General features: G+C 43.6%; 1 protein-coding gene across 1 annotated transcript in view; it reads left to right on the top strand.

Moving 5' to 3' along the window:
• Positions 1-6,231, top strand: part of LOC147020685 (uncharacterized) — a 30,699-nt gene extending 24,468 nt beyond the window's left edge. Inside the window, exon 3 of the mRNA XM_085893804.1 lies at positions 6,119-6,231. Coding sequence (XP_085749930.1) covers positions 6,119-6,231 — 113 coding nt within the window. The remainder of the gene's footprint in view (positions 1-6,118) is intronic.
• Positions 6,232-20,000: the final 13,769 nt, after the last annotated feature.

Below are 20,000 nucleotides of genomic sequence, written 5' to 3'. Positions count from 1 at the left end.
TGTATGTATATATGTATATATCTATGCATGTATATATGTATGTATGTATATATGTATATATGTATGTATGTATGTATGTATGTATGTATGTATATATGTATATATGTATGTATGTATATATGTATATATGTATGTATGTATGTATATATGTATATATGTATGTATCTATGCATGTATGTATGTATATATATATATATATATATATATATATATATATATATATATATATGTATGTATATATGTATGTATGTATGTATATATATATATATATATATATATATATATATATATATATGTATGCATGTATGTATGTATGTATGTATGTGTATCCGTTTTTCACCCATTGGTTGGACAGCTGACCTGACGTCACCCACAATTGTAACCTGAAATACTTAACCTAAAGTGCCCAGAGGACTCAAAAGACCCAAACGACCCCGATGACCCAGAGGACCCCAAAAGACCCTAAAGACCCAAAAGACTTCGAAGACTCAAAAGACTCCAATGACCCTGATGACCCAAAAGACCTAAAATACCCCAAATACCCCCAAAACATAAAAGACCCAAAATACTTCCAGCACCTAGAAGACCCAAAAGACCCTGAATACCCCAAACACCCCAAAGACCAAAAAGACCCAGAATACCAAAAATAACCCAAATACCAAAAAGACCCAAAAATGTGACGAAGTCCCTAACCCCTCCCACACCCACACACAATTCCATGTCCTAAACCCCCCTCCCACCTTACGGAAACTCTGTGCTCCCCTCCTTCAAATATTCAAACTCCTCGATACCAACTTTGTCCCCTCTCTGCCCTCCCTCCCCCAAGCCAACTCTGTCATCCCATCCACCTTTCTTCTTCAAGTCCTCAACTGCCCCAAACCCCAAGTACTCAATTTCCCTTCCAACCCCGTCTATCCCCCCACCCCCGCCTTTCCAATGTCTCAATCTCCCTCTTGCAACTCCATGCACCCTCACCTGCAACTCTCTGTCCTCCCCTCCCCATTTCTTCCTGTTCTTAACATCACACAAAGATACACAGGGAACTTTGGCACATGAGAAGGCCATTTGGCCTATCATGCCTGCGTTGTTCCTGTTCCCGTTTGTTAAGAACAACGTTGAAAGTAAATAAAGATGTAACATTCAATTCACAATCACGTCCCTTGTCCTCAGTATAATTCACAGACCGGTGTTTGTGTGTTTATTTGTTTGTCACGCTACTCTTACAGTTGTGGGCCAATTCCATCCAGACTTGCAACATAGGATCAGCATGACCCCAATTAATGTATAGGGGTGTTTTTATATTTGCCGGTGGTCTTGGGGGGAGGGGGAGGGACAAATTCTCTACGTAAATGTGTAAATGTGTATCTGTAGCGCCCCGTCCAGGTGGGAGAGGGTACTACACGTCTCCACCATTTACAGTACAGTATTCCTGTCCCCACATTTTCCAGTACAGTGAGGTGTTTTGAATAATAAGCAGTAGGTATGTTTTTGCTTTGCATAACTTCATGGTTTTGGTTTTTTTTGCCTACACAAAGCTGTCAGTTGCCTATACACTGCCCAAATAAAGGTATGCGTTAGAAGAGCGTGTTGCATGCTTGGAGCAAGATTGTCCATCGGGCGGGTACTCTGCGAGTTCACTTAATTGCAAATGAACTCTTTTGTACACATGTATATACATATATATATATATATATATATATATATATATATATATATATATATATATATATATATATATATATATATATATATATATATATATATATATATATATACACACACACATACACGCCATTGTCACTTTCCCTGTGGCTTTGTCCCTTTTGCACAGCCACATATTTTAAGTTACAAACTCCAAACTCGGGTTGCAAATACAACTTTGTTTCGGAGGGGTAACATTGGCTACGTGGCCATGGCCTCACGCAGGAGGGGGGCTGGTGGGGGGGGGCAGGGGAAGGGTGTAAGTTCTCTATATAAATGTGCACCGTGTTGCGCCACCACCTTGTGGTGGTGGCAGAGGGTATTACAATTTCCGTTTTTATCTGGAAAAAACTGAGGTTAAAGCACTCTTTGCACAGGTAAATTTATCCCCCTTCACTCCCCCCCCCCCAAAAAAACAAAAAAAACCAGAGGGGCCTGTCAAAGCCTGTCATCATGTGCAAGACATTTCTAGTGGGAAGGGACATCAGGACGAATAGGGAGCAAAAGGAGAGAGCGGGACATGAGGACGGGGAGGGGTTTAAAGAACTCCATGCAGGGAGTTCCATGCAGGGGGGTCAAGTTGTTTTCCTTTCCTTCTCCTTCTTGCCCAAATTTTTTTTTTCGCAAACATGACCACTAATTGGTCTGCAAGTGAAGCGACGAGTAGGCTCTGCAAGTCAAGGTGTATATATATATATATATATATATATATATATATATATATATATATATATATATATATATATATATATATATATATATATATATAATTAAGGTATGTTATATGTACTGTATATATTATCTACTCGGAGAGGATTTAACCGAGGCGGCTGAAACTTTGAGGGATTAATGAGGACTCCCTGAAGTTGTGAATGTGAAAGTTGTGTTTGATTCCATGAAGTTTTAAGATAAAGAGTATATGTTTCCTCACCCATCTTGTCACTTTCTGTAATTTTTATTTTCCAGGAGCAATTGAGGCAGCCATCTATTGCCTATACACCGCCCAAATAAAATAAAGCAATGTTTCAGAAGAACGTGTTGTATGCTTGGAACAAGATCGCCCATAAGGCAGGTACTCTGTTATATTATATTATTAGTCACTAATAAATGTCAGTGTGTGTGTGTGTGTGTGTGTGTGTGTGTGTGTGTGTGTGTGTGTGTGTGTGTGTGTGTGTGTGTGTGTGTGTGTGTGTGTGTTTGTGTCAATCGTTGATTGGTATCGACATATGTAGGTTTCAGAATGTGGAATGGAGTCCTCCCAGGGTGGGCTCAAAGTATCCCCCTTCATTTCAGTTAGGGGTCCCGATTCATGGACCAAGCTGTGGAGTTTTCTGTTCTCAAAGTTTTGTGTCGAGGGTTCTCTTCAGGATCGTTACTGAGCCCCGGACAGCTTCCAACTGGAGTTCGTTTGTAATAAAATTCCCAGGGATGGTTTTTAGCTCACCTGTAAAGTAGTTCTGGGGAGCTTATGGGATGGCACGTCATCCGTCCGTCATTCTGTCCGTCCACAAATACTTGCAACTTCTCAGAAACTACACACACGATTTCAATGAAATTTGACCACAACCTTCATCACCCATGATGGCATTAAAAGAAAGAATATCTGAAGGGGTCTATAGAGGGAGTTTAAGGAGGTGAGGGGGTAGGAGGTGGGGGGAGTAGGTTGCCCTCGCAAAGAGGTATTTGCTTTCTTCTCAGAAACGATACACACAATTCCGATGAATCTTCCTTGCAACCTTCATCACCCTTGATGTACCAAAGTTTGTTCATGACATTAGAAAAATCGGGCTCAAAGGAGATTTAAGGGGGGTTGCCCCCCAAAATATGTATTTGCTTTCTGTTCTGAAACCACACACACAATTTCGATGAAACGTGACCACATCTTTATCACCCGTGATGTACCAAGGTTTATTCATGGCATTAAAAAAAATCCAGAGGTATTTACTTTCTTCTCCATGACATATTTTGTGGGTCATCCATGCCTACCAGTGGTTGCCTGATTATCTTATCCAGCCACTACCAGGTGAGCACCCAGGGGCAATGCCCCTATGTTTAATATCTCCATGAGGTTTTTTTGTCATCATTCCTGTCGGTCCACCATCATTGGTACAACTTTGGCATTCTTCATCTTCTTAGATCTTCTCACTTCATTCTTGAGGTCATGGTCTTTGGTCATTTTCTTGATTTCTGCTTCGTTTAGTTCAAAATCACCAGTATTAACACCTCAATCAGCAATGCCTTCTTTGCTTTTTTCTACTTAAGTGCGATATCTGGTCACAACGCTTTGTTTTCGATGTTCACGCTCGATGGAATCACGAGGTCATACGTGAGCAGTAGGTACTTCCATGTTTTCAGTGATTACTTTTGGTTCATTTCCCACAAATTTTCTGGAAATGGGATATCAAACGTTTTGCAGATGTTCCAGCGGATTACATTATAAACTCTGTCGTGTTGTTGTGTGTACAGCTGTTCTGACATGAGTTTGTTTTTGTGTGTGTGTTCGGTCATTAAGCATAACATATCATTCTCTCTATTAACCCCACCTCCACCCCTCACCTTTCTCTCTTATTTTTTTCATATTCCTCCCTCTTTTTCTCTCTCTCACCCCCTCCTCGCACCCTCCCTCCTGCAGTATAGCATTGTTTGAAAAGTCATAGCTCTCCCCACCTCCCTCCCCTTCCTCGCTCTTCCCCCTTTCCTAGCTTCCCCTCCCTCCTGCCTCCTCTCTCTCCCCTCCCTCTCTCCTTTCTTCCTCTCTCTCCCTCCCCTCCCTCCTCTCTCAATCCCCCCCTCTTCATACCCCCGTCAGCGAAGTGACGGGCTGTATTTGCTAGTTAGTCATTAATCATAAGGATAATAACATGACCTCCCTGGCCACTCCTCTTGCTTCTCGTTATGATGAGCTGAACATCATTATAATTTTCACATTATTATGATGAGCTACGCGTATATTCTTTTCTACCCACCTTCCAAATTCTTTAAATTGTTAATTCAATTAATGTGACTAATACTCTGTCCTGGTAATTTAATACAACTTGAGTGAAATTGGTCATCAGTTTTGATTCTGTCCTGGTCACTAAACTCTGGACACACTGCTACTCCTTTCTCAGAAATGGTTGGAGGTCCTAAACCTCAATGTGGACGTCAGGACAGTCGACATGGACATCCTGTATCTTCGGCATGCAATACAAACTGGCATCTTGTTTTGCTTTCTGAGCTTGTTACCTGTGGCATTCAAGACCCCATTCATTCCTGGATTTCTGACTTCCTCCACTTCCACAGTCAATGTGTTGCTATCAATGGGACCCTCTCCCCCCCATTTAGGTGCAGTCTTGTTACTCATCTATGTAAACAGCCTCTCTCGCTTTGGAAAACGCTCTCTTCTTTTTCCATCTGACTTCACATTGTGTCGTGCAGTACCGCATCCCACTGACAGGCGTACAGCAGCTGCATCACTCTCTGCTGATGTGGAAGTGGTTTGATTCTGGTCTGAAAAATGGAACATGTTTTTCAATCCTGGTAAATCTCACAGTGTCATTCTGGAAGGGTCATCAAACGAACCCACCTTTCCATTTCCTTGATCAGCCACTGAAAAGGTTAAATCTTTTGAACTTCTAGGCCTCACCGTCACACCCATGACCATACCTCGGCTGATCATGAAGCAAATTGCTGGCCTCCAAATCCAGTCGCAGTCATCCAGCATCGTTCCAAGTCTTTCCTTGAAAAATAAGAACTATGCAGAGCCTACAAGGCTTTTGGATGTAACTCAATGGAGTACTACCCTCCCCTTCGGGGTGGTGCCCCAGCATCACATCTGCCTGTCCGAGATTATGTGGAAACAAAAGCTCTCAGCATTATTGTAAATCTCCCACGATGAGGCTGAAACAGGTTCTGGCACTCTCACATCACAGGCAAGTTGGTGGCCTCTCTGTTTCTCATTATAAACCATCCTCCAGTCCAGCTACCTCTGCTCTCTCAACATTCCAATCCTCCCCAGCAACTCCAAGATGCACACGTTCTACCAGTAACTTATTCATGGTTAAACTCCCAAAATCCAGGCTAGCTGCCACACCTCAACCTTTTTGTTCCTCACTTCTCTCATCTGTGGAACTGCCTACTTGAGGCTGTTCCTATCTTACTCTTCTGGGTATGCAACAACTCCACATGTAACTCAGGCACGATTTACCTAAAGTAATAACTAAAAGGAGCGGATGATGCTCTACGTTTGCACATGGAAGTCACTCATTGGGACAGTACCGCTCACCATTTTCTCGGTGAGTGTACACACCATGATCCTTTAAAAAAAAAAAGATAAGTATTTTTGCGGGGTTGCTCGTTTGTGTGCAGAGGATGGGATAAATCCTCGGAGCAATGCAATAAAGGAATGCAATGCTCAGTTCATGACCTTTGTGCTCAGGTTCTCCAGAAACCGTTTTATTGCCGGATGGAGGGGGACAGCCCAGGGCTCTTTACTTGCATCTCTCACGCAATCCATTGCTTCAGCACAATGGGACTCCAAGAGCCAAGTAAGGGGCGGGTGAGGGCAGTGGAGGTTGTGGGTAAATGGAGAAATGTATGATTTTAGGTTGGTGGGAGGCAGGGGGGGGGGTGCAAAAAAATTACATTGCTCTGAAAGATATAATTTCACTGAGCAGAACAAGGTGAGACTTTTCACAAAAAAAAAAACACTTTTAAAAACATTCTGAATGCATTTAGCCAAAGAATGCTCTAATACACTTGAAAATAAATATTCAAATGACCCCCCCCTTCCCCCTCCCGGATCCACCCCTGATTCCATCCATTCGGACCACATTCTGTACAGAGAGCATTGGTGCTGTCGAAGCTGTCTCCTTGGCTATTGGACACAATCCTGGACAGGTCACCACTCCGAAACAGGATACCAGCAATCTGGCCCTCATTTTGGCAACCTCAGAAAGATACCATGCAGTCAACCCCACCTGGTATTAATTAATTAATTTATTTTTGAAAACATTATCAAGGCTCGTATGAGAGCCTTGCAAGGGGGGGGGGGGATGAGGGGGGCATGAGACAGGAGGGGAGGGAGCACAAAATAGTGGGGAACAGAGACATTTGGAGATCTGTGGAAGGGAGAGGGATGGGACGGGGAACATGGGGACGAGAAGATGGACATTACAGGGACTTTCAGGAAGGAAAGCAGGGAATTTGAAGGAGGTGCGCTTGGGTGGATTATCGGGGGTAGAAAAGATCGAGGACTTGGATGGGGGATGATAAGAGGTGGTGGTAAACAGCTGTTTTGAAGGCCTGGAGGGAAGAATGGGAATGAATAGAGTGAGGGAGTTTATTCCAAAGGCAGGAAAAAAGAGGAATGAAAGAGTGAAGGTGAGCAGTGATTCGTGATTTTGGTAGTTTTACCAGAAGGGGGTTGTTGGCGGACCTTGAGCGCCCTGCGGAAATGTGGTGGGGACAAATCGCAGAGAGAGAGAGAGAGCAGGGGGGGCAAGGCTGGAGAGGAGACGGGAGAAAACAGAAAGACCACTGACCAGCCTGCGGTGATTGAGTGAGAGGCCCAAAGACTCAGCCTCATCGTGGGAGATACCAATGATCCGAAATGCCTTGGTTTCTACAGCGTGAAGCCGAGAAAAGTGGGAGGCAGGAGCACCAGCCCAGAGGGGAGAGCAGTACTCCATCAGGCTGCCAACAAAAGCTTTGTAAGTGGTCAGGAGCTCAGGTGGGCCGAGGAAGGACTTTGCACGACGGAGGATTCCCAGTCGGTGACTGGCTTTGGAGGTGAGGTTTGAAATGTGACTTTCCCAGGAAAGGTCATGGCAGATAGTGAGACTCAGAAGCTTGAATGAAAGGACTTCTTCACGAGGATTGTTGAGAAAGTGGATGGAGGGGTTTTGTAAACGGTCCTTTCAGAGAAACACGGTGAAAGTGTGAGATTTGTCTGGATTGAAAGACATGTTCCACATGTTGGACCAGTTTGTGATTTTACCCAGATCTGCAGAGAGCGAGGAACCTGCTGCTTCTCGGTCTGAGGGATGACAGATGGTACGACAGGGGATGGAGTCATCAGCAAAGAGATAAAGAGGATTTTCCAGAGAGTCCAGAGAGATCATTGATGAAAACCAGAAAAAGAACAGGGCCCAGAACGCTACATCGAGGAACTCCAGCCTGGACAGGAAGAGGGGATGAAAGAACTCCATTTAGGGCCACACGTTGACTGCGACAGGAGAGGAAGTCTATGAGCCTTGGGTGATTGATTGAGCCTTGGGCAGAATGGACATCCAGTTTAACGTCCATCCTTGAGACGACACACACACATTGAAACAGCACCCTGCCTGTGAATCACCGGGATGACAGTTTTTCGCTGGGTCAGGATTCCAACCCAGGCTACAAAGAGCTTGGGGGTGGACGGTTGTACTTCAACGCCATCCTGCCAGCCCCCATGTTAATATTATCATGATGCCATTATCATCGGATGGAATTGACCGATTAATTTGTGGTTTTCATAATTTTGATGAAAAATCTAACTTGCATGACATCCACACTGGAGTCAGGATTGGAGGAAGATGTATCAACAGTCTAAAGCAAGGGGTTCTTAACCTTTTGATGATTCCAGGCCCCCAATCGATTGCCCAACATGGTCCCATACCCCCTTCGCTTCACTGTCAAAATCATCATCATCACCAGTCCTATTAGTTGACAGTATGAATTCCAAAGATGTCAATAGCTTGAATTTATTTTACATATGGATTGCTCGGAATACATCATGAAAGACAATCATAAGCATTTATCATATATATTTACAAATAAATAAATAAATAACCGAGAAATTACAAATATACAAACATTGAATAACAGTGAATATTGAATAACAGTGCTAGTTATAATCTAACAATCTAACCAGCTATAAATTAATAAATCAAATATATACAAATATTCAGAGATCGAGTCTCATACCCCCAGCATTTCGTTCCCATACCCCCCAAGGGGTATGGATACCCCCGGTGAAGAACCCCTGGTCTAAAGTATGCTGAGGATACCACTATGGTGGCAAAAAGTAAAGAGGACTCGATGAAACTGCTGCAGACGGAGAGAAGAAAGAAAGTGGAAAAGCTGATCTTCATTTAAATCTCAAAAAAAATATTAAAATATTGTCAACTGACAAGATGGACATGTTCAGATTGGGAGACGATCACGTGGAAATAGTGGAGGCTTTCATCTTTGTGGGTTCTCAGATTGAAGAGAGTGGAGAATGTCGTGGATAAATGAATAGACGGTTCATGTTGGGGAGAAGAACAGCAACGTCAGGATTGATAATGATCTGGAAAGATAAAGATGTGACAAAACAAACCAAGAGGAGGATGGTGAATGCCCTGGTATTTCCAGTTGCAATGTACGGATGAGTGATGAACAGTGAAAAGGAAAGAAAGGAAGAAGATTGAGGAATTTTAAATGTGGTTTTGGAGATTTAATGTGAAAATTCCATGGATTGAAACAAGAACAAACAATCAAATCAGAGAGTGACGAAGTTGGACCACCATGTATGTCCAGTACATTAGAAGTGCTGATGTTAAAACAGAAACTGTCATGCTTTGGTTGGACGCATCATGGATGCAGAACATGAAAATCTGCAGAAGTCAACCATGCTGTCTCGGGTTGAGGAAGAGGTAGACCTTGTATGTGCTGGATGGATGGAGTGAAGGCTGCAACCAAGCTGGCTCGGGTTGAGGGAAGAGGTGGACCTTGTATGTGCTGGATGGATGGAGTGAAGGCTGCAACCAAGCTGGCTCGGGTTGAGGGAAGAGGTGGACCTTGTATGTGCTGGATGGATGGAGTGAAGGCTGCAATCAAGCTGTCTTCGGTTGAGGGAAGAGGTAGACCTTGTATGTGCTGGATGGATGGAGTGAAGGCTGCTACCAAGCTGTCTCGGGTTGAGGGAAGAGGTGGACCTTGTATGTGCCGGATGGATGGAGTGAAGGCTGCTACCAAGCTGTCTTCGGTTGAGGGAAGAGGTGGACCTTGTATGTGCTGGATGGATGGAGTGAAGGCTGCAACCAAGCTGTCTCGGGTTGAGGGAAGAGGTGGACCTTGTATGTGCCGGATGGATGGAGTGAAGGCTGCAATCAAGCTGTCTTCGGTTGAGGGAAGAGGTAGACCTTGTATGTGCCGATTGGATGGAGTGAAGGCTGCAACCAAGCTGTCTCGGGTTGAGGGAAGAGGTAGACCTTGTATGTGCCGATTGGATGGAGTGAAGGCTGCAACCAAGCTGTCTCGGGTTGAGGGAAGAGGTGGACCTTGTATGTGCTGGATGGATGGAGTGAAGGCTGCAACCATGCTGGCTCAGGTTGAGGGAAGAGGTGGACCTTGTATGTGCCAGATGGATGGAGTGAAGTGCTGCAACCAAGCTGTCTCGAGTTGAGGGAAGAGGTAGACCTTGTATGTGCCGGATGGATGGAGTGAAGTGCTCCAACCAAGCTGTCTCAGGTTGAGGGAAGAGGTAGACCTTGTATGTGCCGGATGGATGGAGTGAAGTGCTGCAACCAAGCTGTCTCAGGTTGAGGGAAGAGGTAGACCTTGTATGTGCCGGATGGATGGAGTGAAGGCTGCAACAATGCTGTCTTGGGTTGAGGGAAGAGGTAGACCTTGTATGTGCCGGATGGATGGAGTGAAGGCTGCTACCAAGCTGTCTCGGGTTGAGGGAAGAGGTGGACCTTGTATGTGCTGGATGGATGGAGTGAAGGCTGCTACCAAGCTGTCTTCGGTTGAGGGAAGAGGTAGACCTTGTATGTGCCGATTGGATGGAGTGAAGGCTGCAACCAAGCTGTCTCGGGTTGAGGGAAGAGGTAGACCTTGTATGTGCCGATTGGATGGAGTGAAGGCTGCAACCAAGCTGTCTCGGGTTGAGGGAAGAGGTGGACCTTGTATGTGCTGGATGGATGGAGTGAAGGCTGCAACCATGCTGGCTCAGGTTGAGGGAAGAGGTGGACCTTGTATGTGCCAGATGGATGGAGTGAAGTGCTGCAACCAAGCTGTCTCGAGTTGAGGGAAGAGGTAGACCTTGTATGTGCCGGATGGATGGAGTGAAGTGCTCCAACCAAGCTGTCTCAGGTTGAGGGAAGAGGTAGACCTTGTATGTGCCGGATGGATGGAGTGAAGTGCTGCAACCAAGCTGTCTCAGGTTGAGGGAAGAGGTAGACCTTGTATGTGCCGGATGGATGGAGTGAAGGCTGCAACAATGCTGTCTTGGGTTGAGGGAAGAGGTAGACCTTGTATGTGCCGGATGGATGGAGTGAAGGCTGCAACCAAGCTGTCTCGGGAAGCAGTGCAGCATCGCGATGTTTGTCGAAATCTGAACAGGAGCTGTCACTAGAAGTCGGACATGACTTGAAGGAACTGGATAAGTGGTTAGAATGTTTTGTTTTTTTTTACTTCCGGTAGGTGTGCGGACCAGCGACTCTTATCCTCTACACCACTGCCCATATGTAAGTGCATCCAACTCTCCCCAAATTTCCCTCAGGCGAGTATTAAACAATGCGAGTGAGCGTTATGAATGGGGTTATGCACCGAATAAAGGTCACAATTGCGCCATAAAGGTGTCAGGAGCAATATATTGCGCGTGACGCTTGAAGCCTTGGCCGGGAGAAATCAAATATGAGGCTCCAACATATAAGTTATAAACAATCCATATACAGTTCACGTAGAATCTGATGGCTCGAAAAAATCAGACAGGCAATGGGATACGTCATTCATGCATACAGACTCATTTAAGCACCTTTATTAGCTAAAGATCATTGCGGCCTTGCTAGCGGCCTACCTAGAGGCCTAGGAAGTCTAGTCGGCTCGGAACTGTTTGTTTTTTGGGGAGTGCTCGAAGGATAGAATGCCTCAAGGACATCAGGTTTCCTCTAAGTTACTTTCAGCCTTGTATTAAACAACAGTAGCGACTGTTTAAAAAAAAGTAATCATACATTAGACAGAATTGACGGAATAGTTTGTGGTTACAATAATTTTATTGTATGAAACGCTATGATAAGCTGTTCATTCCAGTCCATATTTACACACCAATGTTCCTCCTGGGGTAGACCGGACTATAAAAATTGAAAATCAAATTATCTTCCTGGTATCGGCTGCAATGCAATCTTACGGAGATATGTAGGATGCTGTAGCTATGCTGTGCTCAGGCCCAATAGGTGGAGCCGGTACAACTGTTTAGTCAAAAGAGCCTTTTTAAAATTTATGTGTTTGCCCTTCATCCCACCTCTATTTTTGATTGTCATTCCCCGTGGTTTTGCGTCACCTTGGGAGTCCAACTCATTGTCGCAGGAGACGCTTAGCGCTAGAAGTCAAGGGAGTGCGATTCTGGATGGCATGACTTGCCCTACAATCTTTAAGAGGCAGGGCAGTTGAGAGATGTATGAGCGTTGAGATCGAAGCGCTCAGTGTAATGGTCGAACGGAAAGTCTGAGAGAGAGAGTTAGTTGAGGCCTCAGAGTTCAGAGTTACAGTTGTACGGAAAGTCTGAGTGGGAGTTTGTAGAGTGGGTCCTTTAAGTCGAGGCTGAGTGTGCCTCTGTTCCGTACAGCTCCAGGGCTATTGTTGGTCGGAGTAAGGTGCCCTCCAGCCTCGATGACCCTCAGAGCCCTGGACAAGAGCTGCAGGGAACTGAGTGCACTGAAACTATTGCCGACAAGCTCCTTTGGGGCGACATGATTGGCACAAGTATCAAGGACTGAGGAATGAAGGGGGACAAGGCAGCCCTCATCTTCCAGCCTGAGACGGGTCTTTTTCTTCGTCACCAGGTACTTCCCTGTGCTTCACTCTCGCCCGCAATCCCTGATCACCCTTTCTTCTTATGGTTCTGTGGTCATAGAGGAGGTGGTGTTCTTTCTAAAGCACAAGTGTGTGTTAAATGTGGTGTAGCACTGAGGCTCCCTCCATCTGTGCCGTGCCTCTGTTTTAGTGTTTATTAAGGATTACTGTTTTTGTATAAGGGTCACCATTATTATTATTATTATTGTTATTATTTAAATTTTTTGCAAATTAATGCAGGAAGCTGCCATATTCATCATCTCGGCAGGAATTCCTGCTCGCTTAGCCATCTATTGGTGATTTCGGGCAGGAATGAGGCCTTGCCCATGGCGATCAATTCAGCCGATCACACCGCTCAGTGATTCTTGGGTAATTACACCCGGCGCGTACATGGTTTGCTAAAGACCCGTGTACGTTGCAGTACGGTATATAGGAGGAGCATTCAAATGATTTACAGAACGAGATACTCACAATGATTCAAGAAACTGAACTTTTTTTAATTTTTCATTGTTTCAGTATTTATTTATTTATTTATTTATTTATGGGGCAGTCAATAAGTAACCTTAAAATGGCGATATAAATTTGAGAATGTAATGTGTGCAGTTGTAGATGACATGTGTTATATCTCTGGTTAAGAGTCACATTTTGCGTGTTTTAGATCTGGCAATATTGAGCTTATGACGTCAGTAGAGCAATTCCAAGATGGCGGCTCCCTTAGAAGCATGCACCAGGGAGGAGCAACATTCTGTCATCCGTTTCTTGGGAAGTGAGCGTGTGAATCCAAGTGAAATCCATTGCAGAATGAAGATACAATGTGGTGACGTAGGTGTACGACTGGGACAGGAAGTTTGACATTCTTGGGAAGTTGGGCAGAAAGAAATGCATCAACAATATTAATCATTAAAATTCTGACTGGACAAGATCACCACAGCAATCAGATGGGAATCTGGATCCCACAAAAGAAAGAACCCAAACACCAACCTCTAGTGAAGTACAGGATGGTGCGGTGCTCGGTGAATCGACGCATCATTTACTTAGCTACTGATCATTCGGTGTGCTTGGAGTGAATTAATAAATATACTTGCAATGATGTAGTTCACAATGTACATGTTTTGCTGCATCATGTTCCCAAATTCAATGCATTACCACAATATGTACACAAAATGGAGGGGGAAGTTCTGGATCGTCTATCAATTGTGGCCTCGAGGGAAATCACTCACAAGTACTCAAGAAGTTGGTTCACATATTACGTCCAATGATCATTGAACAGTTCCACTGAAGATTATTGAATGGGGGGAAAAAGACAAAGACGGACGAAGACACGGCTTTAAACGAAAACAGCACGGTTAAAGTATACTTTTATATAAATAATAACAAATCAAACTAGAGGGGGAGCACTCGGGAGAGTGCAAAACCTCCGCCGCCAATACTGCTGGGTCTCTCAAGTGAACCTTATATCTTATTCATTAAATATGATGTCAACAGTGCTGACAGTTATAGTTCTTTTCTCCATTTTTTTTTTGGGGGGGGGGGGGGTGGGGGGTTGGAAATCACTTAAAACATGTAAAGATGCAAAAAAAAAAAAATCGAAATTTTGTTGAAAAAAAAAGTTGCAAAAATTTTTTTTCTCTAACAATTTTTTTTGTGGGTTGGAAATCACTTAAAACATGCAGAAATGCAAAAAAAAAATTTGTGGGGGGTAATTTTTTTTGGGGGGGGGGGTTGGAAATCACTTAAAACATGTAAAAATGCAAAAAAAAATTTTCTCAAACAATTTTTTTTGGGGGGTTGGAAATCACTTAAAATATGTAGAAATGCAAAAAAAAAAAAATTTTTTCTCTAAGAATTTTTTTTGGGGAGGGTTGGAAATCACTTAAAACATGTAGAAATGAAAAAAATAAAATTCTCTATTTTTTTGGGGGGGGTATCAATTTTTTTCGGGGGGGTTGGAAATCACTTAAAATATGTAGAAATGCAAAAAAAAAAATGTTTTCTCTAACAATTTTTTTTGGGGAGGGTTGGAAATCACTTAAAACATGTAGAAATGCAAAAAAAAAAAATTTTCTCTATTTTTTTTTTCGGGGGGTATCAATTTTTTTCGGGGGGGTTGGAAATCACTTAAAACATGTAGAAATGAAAAAAAAAATTCTCTAACAATTTTTATTGGGGGGGGGGTAACAATTTTTTTGGGTGGGGGGGTGGAAATCACTTAAAATATGTAGAAATGCAAAAAAAAAATTTTTTCCTATTTTTTGCGGGGGGTTAAAAAATTTTGGGGGTGGGGTTGGAAATCACTTAAAATATGTAGAAATGCAAAAAAAAATTTCTCGAACAATTTTTTGGGGGGTAACAATTTTTTGGGGGGTTGGAAATCACTTAAAACATGTAGAAATGCAAAAAAAAATTCTAATAATTTTTTTGGGGGGATGACAATTTTTTTGGGGGGGTTGGAAATCACTTAAAAACATGTAGAAATGCAAAAAAAAAAAATTCTCTATTTTTTGGGGGGGGTGTAAAGAAAATTTTTTGGGGGGGGGCCAAGTCCAAAATTTAATGGCATGATCCTTGGACCATACCTAACCCCCCCAACAAGTTTCGTCGAAATCCGTCGAGGAGTTTTTCCGTAATACTGTTCACAAACAAACAAACAAACAAACAAAATTTTTTGGGGGAGGGCCAAGTCCAAAATTTAATGGCATGATCCTTGGACCATACCTAACCCCCCCACCAAGTTTCGTCAAAATCCGTCGAGGAGTTTTTCCGTAATACTGTTCACAAACAAACAAATAAACAAACAAACAAAAACAAACAGAAAGGGGTGAAAACAGTAACTTCCATCCATCTTCGAAGATGGCGGAGGTTAATGAAACTATGGCAACCATTGTGTGCGCTCCATGCATGATGCTTCATCTCCCGGCTCATAACACGATACTTAGATCCGTTGTAGAGGGTGAAGTTTAGTGTTGGGAAATGCACCATACAGCTTGTATGAAAGTTCAGTCAGTTCTAAAGATCCACAGTCTACATATCCCAAAGTTTGTAACAATAATGAACGAGGTGAACCTTTTCGTAACAACGCAGAGGGCTCATCGGAAACCTAATCGCGTGTTAATGAGTTCAAGATGCATGCCATCCTGATAGTGAAGTCGCTAAGGGTTCCGATATACGACACTGTTATTTTGACCTTATTGTTATAAAGCGTATCGTAAGCAATCACAGTTGATCTGCTCTGTTTGAAAAGCATCACCCGTTTTGTTTGACAGGCACATGCCACGCCCTCTGCCACACCCATGCCACGCCCTCTGCCACACCCATGCCCCGCCCAATTCACCCCATGTGCCAATGAAACGCTGTGCGTGCGAAGCGAACTCCGTAAGCTGCCTTGCATTGCGTGACACAGCACCCCTGCTTACAGGCGGCCCCATACACCTCTGCCCTCCTATCTCCATCAGCACCTCGCACGCAAAGCCCTGGCCCCGAGCTGCGCTCTCCAGGCGCCGCATTCTTTCCGGAATCCTTCAATCCAATTTCCCACTGCGCCCCCGACCTTGCTCCAAAAGTTGCGCTGACCCCTCTCTCCTCCCCAGGGGGTGGCATTAAGCCCTGCTGAGCTGATGGAATCGCCCTGTTTGTTGTGAAAGTGGTTAAAATCCTGACATCATTTTTGTCCACATCGCAATGTACAATAATTGTAACAACCTGCAAGGTTCTTTTTTTTTGTGGGAGTTTATTTTTTTAAAAAGGATAAATAAAAAGCATTTGCAGTTTTACCGAAACTCTCGGGACAGTGAAGTAACTTTGGGACATTGTTCATTCACAACCTTTTTACATTCGATGTACTCATTTGGTGTTGGTTCACCTTGAGCAGTCAGAGCAGCTTATTCCCTGCCACCGACACTTCGTCTCCATTGCTGGGACGTATCAGGTATGTTATCATACGATTTCACCTCCAGAGCTAGTACAAGGTCGCTGACTGGGTGAATTGCAGTTTCTTGACTCTCAGGCTGAGTTCGAAGATTTCCCAGAATGCACTCCCGTTTGCTGGCATTAATTGGTGGACATAAACCACCCCACGGCGTCTGCCAAACAAAGAGCAGTTGAGTTAAAATTTACAAATACTTGTACCACAAGTCCAACGCCAGCCTTGTCTGGAAGGTTCAGGAAGAAGCAGGGCTAAAATCCTTTCCCTGCCAACAACACGAGAAGATGGGAATCATTGTTCCAGTTGTGAAAAGTAATGGAAGACATATAGAGTAAGTAGGTTGTGACAGTACAATTCAGGTACAGGTGTGTTTTCCGGCTGTTTTTGGGAACAGTGGAAAATACACAAAGGAAAAAGACGTGAAAACAGAGTTAACTCCCACCTCGTTTGGCACTCGGTAGAGCGCATACCTCCGCCACGCAATGCCTGATCCATGAGAACATATCGGGCTCAATACATATTGAGATATCACGCTGTATATCGTTTTTGGCCCTATCTCTCATTGGTCAAGAATCACTGAAAAAAAAAAAAAATTCTCATATCCAGATCCGCATTTGGATCTTCACCAAAATCGAATCAATTAGTCATGGTCACACCCCCAACCTGTGCACCAAGTTTCATCCAAAATCCGTCCACAACTTTTTGAGATATCATGCTCTCTATTGTTTTTGGCCCGATCTCTCAATGGTGAAGAATCACTTTTTAAAATCCTAGTAGTCGGATTCGGATCCGGATGTTCACCGAAATCGTCCTTGTCACACACCCAACCTGTCCACCAAATTTCATCTGGATACATCCACAGCTTTTTGAGATATCGTGTACACAGACAAACAAACGGACAGAGAGGGGGCGAAAACATAACTTCCTTCACCTTCAGTGGCGGAGGTAACAAATGATGGATCACGAAGGATTTTAAACTGGGCCTGGAATATAATCAGGGGAAAGCTAATGTCTCAACACCAAACAGGTCTCCAAAGCGATCCCACAAAAATTATTCGTCCGAGGCTGAGTGAAGCGACGTCGAGGACATTTATTCCTGACGGGTGAAACACCCTGCAACAGATGCCGACAGAAAACAGACTCTTCTCTTTTTTTGGAACGCCGACCGCATTCCCATCCAATCATCGTGTAACTTTGTTAAATCTTAATTATCCATGTTTACGCGCTCCTCTGTTGAAAGATTCATGTCAATGGCTCAAGCAGTTTTGGAGAAAACAATTTCAAACAGGGAATAAAGATGAAAAAATGAAGGAGTAAGGACAAAAACAGTAAAAGCCTCGGCCGACGTTCCACAACAATTTGACTTCCGATTCCGGGGTTGGAGCGTCGACAGGTCTCGTTCGGGGCTCTGCTGACGATCTCAAAGTTAAGTTTCCGGTCGTTATCTGTCCCGTTTTAACTGTTTATTCACTCACTTACATGTTACTGTGTGTTCCTAGTTCAGTTTTGTTTCAAAAATCGTGCTATTTTGTCGACTTTGTCTTACCAGATGCTTGAGGCCTACCCTTGAGGCTTGAGGCCTACCGGTTAACCTCGGTGTACGATCGTGTTTTGTTTTTTCTCCCCATTACCTTCAATTTCTATCTTCCCCACTTTCCTAACGTCCCCCATCCCTCCCAACTAATCACTCTATTTCTTATCTTAAATCAAAAACAAAAACAAAACAAAAAAAACGCTACCCTTCTCCTTCCTCACTCACGGCTCTTGATTCTTCTTCTTTTCTTCTTCTTCTTTCATCCCCTCTTCCTTTCCAGACTGGAGTTCCTCAAGGTAGCGTTCTGGGCCCTGTTCTTTTTCTAGTTTTCATCAATGATCTCTCCGACTCTCTTGAAAATCCTCTATATCTCTTTGCTGATGACTCCACCCTCTGCTGTACTATCGGTCATCCCTCAGATCGGCAAGCAGCAGCTTCTTTGCTCTCTGCAGATCTGGGTAAAATCACAAACTGCTCCAACACGTGGAACATGTCTTTCAATTCGGACAAATCTCACACTCTCACTATGTGTCTTCGAAACTCACCCAGGGCTCGGATTAGAAAACCCCCCATCCACTTTCTCAACAATCCTCTGGAAGAAGTCCTTTCTTTCAAGCTTCTGGGTCTCACTATCTGCCATGACCTTTCCTGGGAAAGCCACATTTCAAACCTCACCTCCAAAGCCAGTCGCCGACTGGGAATCATCCCTCGTGCAAAGTCCTTCCTTGGCCCACCTGAGCTCCTGACCACTTACAAAGCTTTCGTCCACAGCCTGATGGAGTACTGCTCTCCCCTCTGGGCTGGTGCTCCGGCCTCCCACCTTTCTCGGCTTCACTCTGCAGAAACCAAGGTATTTCGGATCATTGGCATCTCCCACGATGAGGCTGAGTCTTTGGGCCTCTCACTCAATCACCGCAGGTTGGTCGGTGGTCTTTCTGTCTTCTATCGTCTCCTCTCCAGCCTCGCCCCCCCCCCCCGCTCTCTCTGTGATTTGTCTCCACCACATTTCCGCAGGGCACTCAAGGTCCGCCAACAACCCCCCTCTGGTAAAACTACCAAAATCACGAATCACTGCTCACCTTCACTCTTTCATTCCTCTTTTTCCCCGCCTTTGGAATAAACTCCCTCTTCCAATGTCAGTTTATGATCGAGGAACACCTTGATTTCAATTAAATGTTTTACTTTGACCACAAATCGGAAAACGAAGTTTCACAGTACTTTGGCTCTGAATTCATCCCGATCGCACATGCGCAGAGAGAAGTGAGATAATTATTTTTTTTTTACTGCGTCTGACAGTCAAACAAAATTGAAAATCATTCCAAACAGGAAACATACTGTTTTTAAGGATGTTATAAAAGACACAAACAACAGGCACAACTAATTAATATCATGTGTTGCCAAAGATGGTGACTGGTTAAAATGGCGGTAAACTTCTAGGAATATTTTTATACGACCTTTTAAATCATTATTTTATTTCAATTTGAACTCGTTAACACGCGGTTACGCTTCCAATCGGCCCCTCTGCGTTAGTAGAACGTTCACCTCGTTCATTATTATTATTACAAAGCTTGGGATATCCAGACTTTTTTTTCATTATCCATTATTAAAAAAAATAATTATTATCCAGTTCATTATCCAGATATCCAGACTGTGGATATTTAGAACTGACTAAACTTTTTACAAATGGTATTGTGCATTGCCCTAAACTAAACTTCATGCACGCTATGCCGCACAATGACCCTCTACAATGGATCTATGTATCGTGATATGAGTTGGGGGATGAAGCGTCATGCACGGAGTGTACACAATGGTTGCCAGGTTTAAAAAAAAAATTATATTACTTATTTGGGAGTATAATCTAACCGTGCTGTTTTAGTTGAAAGCCGTGTCTTTGTCCATTATGTACTTGAAGACTGCAGAACACAAATTGCCTTGCTGCTGTTTCCACAAACCTCCAGTTTTGCAGTACTTAGCTGTATTAAATAAGGTGGTGTGTAAGACCGCATCAATGGCAATAAACTTCCACATTGTTTTTATATGACTTTT

This window comes from Eptatretus burgeri, chromosome 9, assembly GCF_056783735.1.
Source record: "Eptatretus burgeri isolate ZD-2024b chromosome 9, Ebu_testis_v1, whole genome shotgun sequence".
NCBI lineage: Eukaryota > Metazoa > Chordata > Myxini > Myxiniformes > Myxinidae > Eptatretus > Eptatretus burgeri.
This window is presented reverse-complemented; position numbering and strand designations above follow the sequence as displayed.